The sequence below is a fragment of the Oryzias melastigma genome, linkage group LG15, assembly GCF_002922805.2.
Source record: "Oryzias melastigma strain HK-1 linkage group LG15, ASM292280v2, whole genome shotgun sequence".
Taxonomy (NCBI): domain Eukaryota; kingdom Metazoa; phylum Chordata; class Actinopteri; order Beloniformes; family Adrianichthyidae; genus Oryzias; species Oryzias melastigma.
Window position 1 is genome coordinate 1,337,512 of NC_050526.1, and position 11,974 is coordinate 1,349,485.

The following is an 11,974-nucleotide window of genomic DNA, read 5'->3' on the forward strand; positions in this document are numbered from 1 at the left end:
TGGATATCTGCTGGAAACCACAGCTTCAGCTCCACCACATAGGTATGTTCACTTCTTCTTCATCTGCACAACATTCTGGTCCAGGTTCGAGTGGACCCATGACTGCTTCTGGAACTGGTCCAGAACTCCGCGCTCCTCATCATCTCCAGAACCCATTGATCATTTATAATGAACTGGACAAACAAGGTGTTGACGTCACTAATAGGATTTTCTTTTTAATATTTCTAAACGTTTTGTTTACAAAATAATAATCTAAATAATCTTTTTTCACTTGGAACATTGAAAACTAAAACAAAAGGCTGCATAGCATCTTAAAAATATAAAACTATAAAAAAATGCAAGCAGCAGAAGAAAAAAAGAATATATTTTTTCTAAAATAATAATAATATATAAAATAAAAAATACAATACAGGACTAAAAGTAACAATTAAAAAAATCTATAAATGTTAAAAGAATAAAGGAGACAAAGGTATTAATCCAAGTAAAACCATACGTAACTTAAGAATTTAGTAACTTTTATTTATACTTTTGTAGGAATTTATAAAAAATTACGAGATTCTTTTTTACCTTTCAGAAAACGAAATTTCTAGATAAAAAAATTACCTGAAATAACAAATTTGTTTTAAAAAATATCCATCCATCCATCTTTCTGACCGCTTCTTCCCTTTCGGGGTCGCGGGGTGCCGGAGCCTATCCCGGCTACTGATGGGCGAAGGCGGGGTACACCCTGGACAGGTCGCCAGTCTGTCGCAGGGCCGCAATCACACAGCCATTCACTCTCACATTCACATCTAGGGACAATTTAGAGTCACCAATTAACCTATGAAGCATGTTTTTGGACGGTGGGAGGAAGCCGGAGTCCCCGGTGAAAACCCACGCATGCACGGGGAGAACATGCAAACTCCACACAGCCGGGATTCGATCCGGGGCCTTCTCGCTGTGAGGCAAGAGCGCTAACCACTGCACCACCGTGCAGCCCGTTTTAAAAAATATAATAATTGTAATTTTTCTCCACAGCAAAACTGTATCTTAGAGTATTTCAATTAAATAATAATAATAAAAAATACTATTGTATATTTCATGTGTAAATCAAAAATAAAATCAGTTTTGGAAGTTTAGGTCAAATCGATGAATTGTGTCCTTCACAAATCTAATTTGAAGAGAAATTCAAAACCACCAACAATCTGAACCAAATATGAATGGACGGTAAACCAGATGGAATGTTTGTTTTGAGAAAATTTTTTATTCTGTGATTTCATTGTAGCGTTCATGACCTCAAAGTCAATGACATTCATCCCGCCCTCCTCTGTAGGTTTAACTATGTTGTTTGTTATTCCAGATCAAATCTTTCTGTTTTTGATTCTTCTTCATGTTTGCTCTGCTCCCAGAATCCACCGCGATCGTCATTTGTCAGTCAAAAGCCACGCCCCCTCATTAAGCAAAAAAAAAAAAAAGCTAAAAACTTAGTAAAAAAATTCCCTCCCCTCAGAGTTGTCATGGATGAAATATTGTTCTACTGATTAAATAAAAACTTTAAGCACCAGGCATTAAAGGGGTTTATCAGAGGGCTGAAAATTAGGATTTTAACATGAGAGTCAATGGTAATCTGCTCACTCTAAGCACCAGCCTCTCTGGTCAGTGCTGGTACTGCAACGTTTTGTTACTTCCTAGTTGGCTTCACTTTATGTCTGCTAGAGTTGGGGCTTGGGTCTAACATTATCTTATTTAAGGTTATAGAGTTGAGGGAAAATTTCCTTTTTGATGCTGTGAAAGATTTTTTATTACCAAGCATAATACAAAAGAACACACAATATTTGGTTTTGAGGGAGAGCCTGAAATTTGCAAGAGTACCCAGCTGCAAGTGTCATGGCGGACTGCCATGGCAGATAGATGAAACATGGCACATAGACATGACATGGCCAATGGACAGCCAATCAGAAGTTGTCATAATGCATAAATCGGAAGTCTACAAACTAAAAACTGAAATGTTCAGAAGTTGTATTTTTATGATATATATATATATATATATATATTACTTTTTATGTTATGTTGTATTTTACCGGTACATTAAGGGAAGGGGGGTATGTTCATCCACGAAACAGGAGCAGGAAATACTAAGGCAAAATAAATTAACTACATTTGAAAAATGAGCGAATTGCATTCCTTAGTTCTGCCAGATCTGACAAATAAGACATGTTTTTCCAGGAACGTGCTCTATTTTCTGTCTAGTTGTCCGCTCCGTCCCCCTTTCTGTGTTTGAAATTTGGAAAGAAATTTGGATAGTTTCCTCCCTAGTCCCATACTCTAATAGCTGTAACAAACTGACAAGATGTGCACACGATTGCACTCCGAGCATAACATTCCAGTGGCTGGTGACGTCACAGCACGAGCCCAATCAGCTCTGATGGCCGTGCGACCACGGAGACACGAGCGATGACAAATCATTTGGAAATGTAAACCACTGGTTTACACTGATTTAGTGCTACAATATTTGCAACATTGCAATTAAGATTGCAGACAAAAGAGAGTACAGATTTTGCCAGTAATTATATGAACAAGGAAAAAAAAGGTTCAGCTCAATGCAAATTAATGGTTACTATGTTTAAACTAGCACTAGCTTGGATTTTGGACTGTCATGGCGCCTGTGTACAGCAATGCCTCCGCTCCGCTCCTGCTATGTAGATTGTTTTTTATTATTTTTACTACACATGTGATCATATCAGCCCGTTTGACAGACGGATATGTTTCTGCTTTGCGGACCTACGGTCGTGACTTTCTCCTTCACATCAAAGACCAAATGGAGTTTCTGTCTGGGACATGGGATGGCTACAGACAAACATTTCCTCCACCATTCGTTTGCGCGCCGGGCTCATTGGATGCCCTGTTGCCACCTCGACCTCCAGGAAGAAGGAGAAAGCAGAAAAAGGGGGGTGTAGCAGTTGTTTACAAAGACAACTACACATGCAGAGACCTAAACTCACAATCATTTTATTCTTTTGAATTTTTGTCAATCAAAGTTGAATCCTCAAATGCATTTTACTGTGTGCTGGTATACCGCCCCCCTGGTCCTGCTGCCTCATTTTTACAGGATTTTAGTGACTTCCTGACTTCAATTATAAAACTGGAAAAGGTCTTGATTCTTGGCAATTTTAACTTTCATGTAACTGACGGCTCATCCTGTTCAGAGATGGAATTTTTATCTTTAACTGAAATTTTTAATTTTGAGCAGCATGTCTTTGACCCCACCCATCAGAAGGGCCACACTCTAGACCAGGGGTCACCAACCTTTTTGAAACTGCGGGCTACTTCATGGGTACTGAATCATACGAAGGGCTACCAGTTTGAAATAATACATTTGCTTAGTTTGCCTTTAGTTATTCATTATTAATAATAATAATGATACTTCTCTATGTGAAGACTCTGATTTCTCACCATAATTATCAATAATGACAACAAGATAGGAAACAGACTTTATTAATCTCAACAGATCTTGTCAGATTTTGAGGTACTGACCAAATGCAATGTTTTTAACAAAATTATAACTATAATTAATTAATTATTTATTAATTAAATATAACTATTATCAGTGGATACTCTCTTCAAACGCTTTAATTCAGTCTTATGTACCAGTCCCTTTATTTTCCTTAAACCTCTGAACAGGTTGATTGACAGATCCCACAGCAGACAAGAATCTGTTTCCATTAAAGATAACTAATAATAAAATATTCTCAGTGTCTCCATGTGGGAAAGGGAGAAGGGGGCGCCTCATTCTTTGTTATTAGCTGCATTTCCATAACACATTTGCGCAAAGCTTTATGGAAATTCTTGGAATTAAAAAAAAAAACGTTTTGAAATGACACTGTTTCCATTAAATTATAATTTTGCGATAAATCAAAAACCAACTCACGCGATAAGTCATTAAAAACACGGCGATGAACGAGAACAAGTATTTTTTTATTTCATTCACTGAAAGGGAGCATGTGGGTGACGTCACAGCTCTGTCCGGGGCGCGTGCAGCGCAGCTCGACTCAGAAGAGGGAGGAGTCTGTTCTGGTTAAAAGAAAAAGCATTCTAACAAATAAGTATCTGGACCTTTTTCCGCTTGAGAACACCACAACATCAATTCAAGTTTCTGTCACGGCGCTCGCGCTCATGAGACTTCAGGCTCCAAGCTGCAAAAGTGCGTCTGTAGATGAAGCGATGAGGAAAGGAGGAGGAGGAGATCCTGCGCGATTCTGTATGACCCGCAGTTTCTGAAGCGCTTTGACGCTGTGGGACCTCTTGATGCGTCGGCTCAGCGGCGCTCAGATCAGACACTTCATACCGAGAAGCGCATTTATTTAGGAAAAAGTGTTTCCGTTACAATTTGGCAAAAAATGTCTATTTCCTCCTCAAAGCGCAATTTCTTTTTTCGAAAAATGCCAGTTTTTTCAAAACTGTGGTGTTTACATTAGGAGAATTTATTATCCAAATTCCAATTTGCGTAATTTCAGAGTTAATGGAAACGCGACTATTGATTATCTTGTGAAGGAGAAAACGATTAAAAAAAAAAGAAAAATAGTGGGCCGTTTTTGGCTTCAGAAATAATGAACATAGTGTGGCGACCCCGGGGGTTAGCCCCGCCTTCAGTTCCTAAGACTCATGGGAAGTGGGAAATCTTGGGTGTGTTACATTGCTCACCATAAGTGAGGGAGCTGTGAGCAGAATTCACTTTCATTCATTCATGTATGTTCAAAATAAACAAGCATTGATTCCGGGTATGATACCACGCGGAATGCTTCTTTGGCTTCTCACGATTGAGGCCTATCAGTTTGAATTGTGCATGGGGCACGGATGTTTCTCCGCAGCCAATGAAAGAGTAGCTCAGCTTTTGGGTCTCTGCTACAAGTGACGTATCAGTTGAGATGTTTCAAGATAACCTTAAGATGTTACACTTTTTAATTCCATATAAAGGTGGATGAGACTTAGAAAATTAGCATCACAATAATATAAAATTTTCGAGCAGCTCACAAGTGAGTTGTGCTATTTTTAGAAGGGGCCTGCGGGCGACTGATGTGGTGCTCGCGGGCGACCTGGCGCCCGCGGGCGACGTGTTGGTGACCCCTGCTCTAGACTTAGTTTTTACTCTTGGACTGAGCATTGCTAATCTGAGTGTGGAGGATGTGCATATGAGTGATCACAGTGGTGTCTTTTTTGAGTTAAATGTCCCGTCTGAGCCTGCTGCTTCAACCATCATGTCTCGAAGGCGCATTATCACTGCCAACACTGCCGAACACTTCTCAGCGCTGTTTGACCCCCATTTATTTGAGGGATGTTTTGATGTAAACAGTCTGGTTGATTGTTTTAATGATCACTGTGTCAGAATTCTGGATCAAGTGGCTCCTGTCAAATTCAACTCATCACAGAAAAAAAGTGCATCCCAGGATTAATGAAACTATTCAAAACTTAAAGAGACAGTGTTGTCAAACTGAGCGCCTTTTGAAATCCACCAAACTCATGGTCCACAGGCTACACCTTAGGGATCTCGTGTCCTCATACAATGAGATGGTGAAAGAAGCCAGATCTGACTACTTCTGCCAGCTAATATCCCTGAACAAGAAGAGCCCTTAAGTTTTGTTTGACACCATAAATTCTATTGTTTGTCCTGCAGCTCCAGTAAACTCTGTGTCCTGCGAAGCTGACAGCAATGAATTTCTTGAGTTTTTTGTAAACAAGACTAGAAGGATCACAGCCCAACTCCCACCCCTTTGTTGTGATGGTTTTGTTGCAGTGGAGCCTGTTTCACAAACATGGTCAACTTTTAAGTCTGTCACTCTTGAGGACATATCAGATTTGCTGACTAAGATGAAACCCACTTCTTGTCCATCTGATTTGATTCCTTCCAAGCTGTTCTCAAAAGTCTTTGATGTTATTGGCCAAAGTGTCACTGAAATTATCAACCTTTCACTCTCCACTGGTGTGTTTCCAAATCAATTTAAACATGCCACAGTGGAGCCCATCCATCCATCCATTTTCTTGACCGCTTTGTCCCTTTCGGGGTCACGGGGCGCCGGAGCCTATCCCGGCTACTGAAGGGCGAAGGCGGGGTACACCCTGGACAGGTCGCCAGTCTGTCGCAGGGCCCACAGTGGAGCCTTTGCTCAAAAAGTCTAATTTGGACCCATCGGATGTCCAAAATTACAGACCTATATCAAAGCTTTAATTTCTTTCCAAAATTCTTGAGAAAGTGGTCTCTGAACAATTGTCAGAGTTCCTCGACAAAAAGAAAATCTATGATACTTTTCAGTCAGGTTTTCGGAAACATCACTCCGCAGAAACAGCCCTGCTGAAAGTGTCCAGTGACATCTTAATGTCCGCTGATTCTGGCAAACACACTGTTCTAGTTTTACTAGATCTCTCATCAGCATTTGACACGGTTGATCATCAGATCCTATTGAAGAGGTTGAGGGACCTAATTGGTCTGTCAGGGTCAGTTCTCCATTGGTTTTCCTCTTACTTGTCTGGTCGGAGTTTTAGTGTCATGGCTAATCAGATAATGTCTGAGTCAGCAGACTTACTGTGCGGTGTTCCTCAGGGCTCTGTTCTGGGTCCTGTCCTGTTGTACATGATCCCCCTCGGAAAGATCATCCAGGAGTTCAGTGATGTCTCATCACTTTTTTGCTGATGACATCCAGCTATATTGCTCTTTTAAGCCCTCTGAGACACACAAACTGGATTCTCTGATGAACTGTCTGATTCAGATCAAACAATGGCTCAGTAAAAACTCTTTGCAGCTAAACTCAGAAAAAAACAGAAACACTAGTCATTGCCCCTGATGATTTCATACCAGGGATTATGCAGCATTTGGGTTCTTTTGGCCAGGCAGTCAAACCCAACCTTAGAAACCTGGGAGTTATTTTTGACAAAGACATGTCACTGGAGCAGCACTCCAAACAGCTGGTGAAGAACTGTTTCTTCCAGCTGAGAAACATTTCTAAACTCAGGAAAATGGTGTCATATAAGGATCTAGAAGTTCTTATACATGCTTTTGTGTCTACGCGGCTAGACTACTGCAACAGTCAGTTTTCCTGTTTGAGTAAGAAGGAGCTGTCTCGTCTGCATTTAATTCAAAACTCTGCTGCGAGGATCTTGACCCGCACTAAAAGAAGAGCTCACATCTCTCCCATCCTCAAAGCTCTTCATTGGCTCCCGGTTGCATACCGGATCCAATTCAAAATTATAGTGCTGACTTTTAGAGCCCTCCATGGCCAAGCTCCTGTATATGTCTGTGATTTGATCACTCCCTACAGACCGTCTCGTGCGCTCAGGTCTGTAGATCAGAACTTGTTGATGGTCCCTCGTACACGCTTTCGGACCAGAGGAGACAGATCTTTCCAGGCTGTTGCTCCTAGACTCTGGAATGAGCTCCCTCTCTCCCTCCATTCCCTGGACTCTGTTCACTCTTTTAAAAGCCAACTTAAAACCTTTTAACTGAGTCTGTTTTTAATTGGGCTTGAAATAATTGTTTTATGTGGTACTTGCTCCTGTCTTTTATGTTTCTTAGCTTGTGAAGCTTTTGTCTTTTATGTTTTTAATCAGGAAAGCTTTGTCTTTTATGTTTTATTATCTTTTGAAGTATTTGTTTTTATGCTTTTAACTTGTGAAGCACCTTGTGACTTTTGTCTGCGAAAGGTGCTATATAAATAAAACTTACTTACTTACTTATTAAACTGGATCTAATGTACTTTTTTTGCTGCCGACTTAATATTTCTCTTCACAAAAACTGTCAAACTGTAAGCTAATACATTGCTGGCACAATGGATTTATCTTAATTTAACATTGAATAAAATCCTGTGGACTATTGTTGCTTTGAAACACTTAAAAACGAGAGGGGCCATTAGAGAGACTTCCACTTCCGGTATTCGGGTTAACGTCCATCGGCCATGACATCCGCCATGTTTGCCTGCAGCCGGGTGCCTCTCAAAATTTGGGAATATGTGAGTCAACAATCAAGCCAATTTTGAAAAGCTTTCCGTCGTTGCTGGTAGCCTTGTTATCACTGAAACGTAGGTAATGATTGATTTTTATCCTGTCTGTCTCGAGACTTTTCATCTGCCTCATGCTGCACTCTTTATGCACTAGACCAGTACATCCTTGACCGAGGTAAAACAAAAATGCTTGTGTACTCCAGTGAAGACCCATCTACTTTGAGGACATGGTCTCGATTTTGCTGTGTGCAGTACATGTTTCTTTGTACAGAAATATTGTCCAAAAGGTATTTATCAAAAAACTGTCTGAAGTATTTGATGGGAAGTCTTACTGAGTCCGCTTCAGGAAGAGCAATTCAAGTCATGAGTTATAGCTGTTAACATCCGAGTTTAATTTAAAGTTGTAAATTAATGACTCAAGTCTATGTCTTGCGACTCAAATCCAAACCTGTAGACTTCAAGATTCCCATGATCCCGAAAAGGATTTAGAGGATTTAGGAAATGGGAGGTAGGACTGATGGACTTCTAAAGTTTCAAATTGTAGGGCTTCTCACTGAGGTGATTAAAAATGTATTTGATAATAACACAAAAAACATTCACAGGTCTCATACTTTATTGTATTTGTGTCCTTGCAGTCCTCCCCCAGCATTGGTTGATAAAAGAGCAAGAGGAAGATCTCTGCAACCAGCAGAGGAACTTCCGAGTGGCACAGAATGATCCAGAACCTACACAGACAAAAGAGGAACTGGGGGAACCAGAACTTCAACAGAGAGAAGAGGAGCAGGAAGAACGAGAACCCCAACAGACTGAGGAGAAGGAGGAACCACAAACTATACAGATTAAGGAGACTTGTACCTTGATGGAGATTTCTACTTTTGAGGGACATGTTTTTACAGAATCAGATGGAAACAATCAGCAGAGCTTTACTGTAACTGATAGTCAGGATGAAGAAGGAAACCAACATGAAGAATCAACTCCAGATGAAGAGATAGAGCCACAGAAAGGAGATCAGAGGAAGAGAAGAGACAGAAGTTATGTCCAAAGTGTGGGTGGCTCTCACAGTCAGTGTGACTTCAATGTTCAAGACAAGTTCAAGAAAGCAACTTTGGTTAAGAAAACCAAACAATCCCCAAAAGAAAAGAGACTGTTGCATATAAATTATAGTAAAGGAACAAGAACTGTTCATAATATGTCTGCTCACATGAAAACTAAGTCTGATGAAGGACCTTATGTCTGTAAAGAATGTGGTAAAAATTTTGGCTCGTGGTTCAAATTTAGAACTCACATTACAACTCACACAAGAGAGAAGACTTTTTCTTGTAAAGAATGTGATAAACATTTTAGCCTTTTATCTTATCTCAAAACACACATGAGAACTCACGGTGGAGAGAAACCTCTTTGTGGTAAAGAATCTGATAGGAGTACTAAGCAAAGAACTTCCCTCAAAGCACACATGAGAACTTGTATAGAAGACAAGCTTTTTACGTGTAAAGAATGTGACAGAAGTTTTAGTCGAATATATAATCTCAAATCACACATGAGAACTCATACAGGAGAGAAGCCTTTTACGTGTAAAGAATGTGATAGAAGTTTTAGAAATACTTCTCATCTCAAATCACACATGAGTACTCATACAGGAGAGAAGCCTTTTACGTGTAAAGAATGTGACAGAAGTTTTAGACGAATATATCATCTCAAAGAACACATGAGTACTCATACAGGAGAGAAGCCTTTTTTGTGTAAAGTATGTGATAGAAGTTTTAGAAATATTTATCATCTCAAATCACACATGAGAACTCATACAGGAGAGAAGCCTTTTACATGTAAAGAATGTGACAGAAGTTTTAGTCGAGTTTGTAATCTCAAAAAACACATGAGAACTCATACAGGAGAGAAGCCTTTTACGTGTCAAGAATGTGACAGAAGTTTTAGTCAAATATCTCATCTCAAATCACACATGAGAACTCATACAGGAGAGAAGCCTTTTACGTGTAAAGAATGTGACAGAAGTTTTAGTCAAATATCTCATCTCAAAACACACATGAGAACTCATACAGGAGAGAAGCCTTTTACGTGTAAAGAATGTGACAGAAGTTTTAGTCAGATAAGTAGTCTCAAAGAACACATGAGAACTCATACAGGAGAGAAGCCTTTTACGTGTAAAGAATGTGACAGAAGTTTTAGTCGAACATCTAATCTCAAAAGACACATGACAATTCATACTGGAGAGAAGCCTTTTACACGTAAAGAATGTGATACGGATTTTTGTTAATCATCTCATCCTAAACATTAGAACTCACACAGGGGAGAAGCCCTTTTTTTGTAAAGAGTGTCAATAACATTTTAGTCATATGCATAGTCTCAAATACACATGAGAACTCATACACGAGAGAAGCCTTTTTCTTGTAAAGAATGTGACAAACGTTATAGTCAAACAGTCTCAAAACACACATGAGAACTCACAGAGGAGAGAGGCCTTTCCCTTGTACAGAATGTGATTAAAGTTTTAGACGGCTAGCTAATCTCAAAATACACATAAGAACTCGTACAGGAGAGAAGCCTTTTTTTAGACAAACATTTTAATTAGCAGTGAAGTTAAAATTTACAACTTAAAGAAAAGGAAAATTCACAGCAAGTATGAGGAAGAGAAGAAAGTAATTTATATAAAAAATTGAATTTTTTTTTTAAAATATTCTTTTCCTTTTTTAAAAGAAAGAATAATTTTCCTAAGATTTTAAATATGTAACCCATTTTTTGGTGATCTTATTTAAGAGGTAATGAAAACACAAGGTTTTCCTTCTCATAAATTTGAATTTAAAACATGAATAAATATTCAAAACTCTAGAGGGCCCACGCAAATCTGCTAAATAACTCCCAACAGTTGCTGAGCCTTAAAAGAGCCTATATCGTGAAAAATCCCCTTTTTAGAGCTTTTAAGTATATAATAATGTTATTCCCTCACACAAAAAACACTAGCAAAGCAGTATGTTGCTCGATTTATCTCTGAGCAATGCTCTTCAACCTTGCTCTCTGAGTACCCAGCCCAAACCCTGAAATGACTGGGTCTTCATATTCATACATATGAATGTGGGGGAGCAGGAAGTGTGTGCACCCAGCACCCCCCTCATGCTAAACACCTTTAAAACTTCTGGAATTTAAAACTTCTTTTCAGAAGTGGTTCTGCTAGCACCTTTTCTGCACAGACAGCAAAGGCTCGCTCGGCCCACAAAGAGCGAAGGTGGTGCCTCAGTGAGTGAACTTTCTTGCAGTCAAGAAGAAAAAGGAGTTTGCAGAAATATAGCATTCCCCTTTATTCCCTGGGATAAGGGACCGAGACATCTGCGAGTGGGTGGGGTGGGGGGGGGTCACCGTTTTCTTTATATCCGTTCCCCTCTTGGGAAATTCCTACCACACCTTTAGGAACAAAAGTTACATAGAAGCATCTTGAGTCGTCTTAGTTTTTGTGATGAACTGGAGAAGTCACATGATAGAAACATTTTATAAATACGTGAATTGATGAATACTGAAAAGCGAATAAGCAGGGCAACACAGTAACTCATTTACATTTTTAGATTTAGATTTATTTCAAACATGTAAAGAAAAAAATACAAAGCATAAAACACAGAAAAAAACCCCAAAAAAACAATACAATCTCCATTTGTAAAGAAAAAGTCACAAACTAACTGCAAATTAAAAAATGTTCATGAAATACACTTTAAAATAGATTTTTTTTATGACAGTAAGATTTAATTTTTAAAGAAATGTTAATGTTGATTTTTGAATTTTGTACTTTTATGATATTGTTAAGGTAACCATTGTGATTTTAGTTTAAGCTGAGACAATGATGTCTAATGGTGCTTTCACACCGAACGCAGCAGGCGCGTCAAATTCGTGTCTGCTTCTTCTCTTTTGACACCTGTCAAATTTACTGCTCAATGCCTTGACGCTCCTGCCACTGAGCAACCTCCAAAGTTGTTCTGGAATTCATTCGTTTTCACTTCTTGGAT

At 39.2% G+C, this 11,974-nt stretch overlaps 1 protein-coding gene across 1 annotated transcript; it reads left to right on the forward strand.

The window, feature by feature from the left end:
• The first annotated feature begins 6 nt into the window (after nucleotides 1-6).
• On the forward strand, nucleotides 7-11,645 carry LOC112138729 (gastrula zinc finger protein XlCGF57.1-like). The gene is made up of 2 exons (XM_024261352.2): nucleotides 7-42; nucleotides 8,603-11,645. The coding sequence occupies exon 2, from the start codon at nucleotides 8,827-8,829 to the stop codon at nucleotides 10,237-10,239; it is 1,413 nt and encodes a 470-aa protein (XP_024117120.1). The 5' UTR covers nucleotides 7-42; nucleotides 8,603-8,826; the 3' UTR covers nucleotides 10,240-11,645.
• The last annotated feature ends 329 nt before the right edge of the window (nucleotides 11,646-11,974 follow it).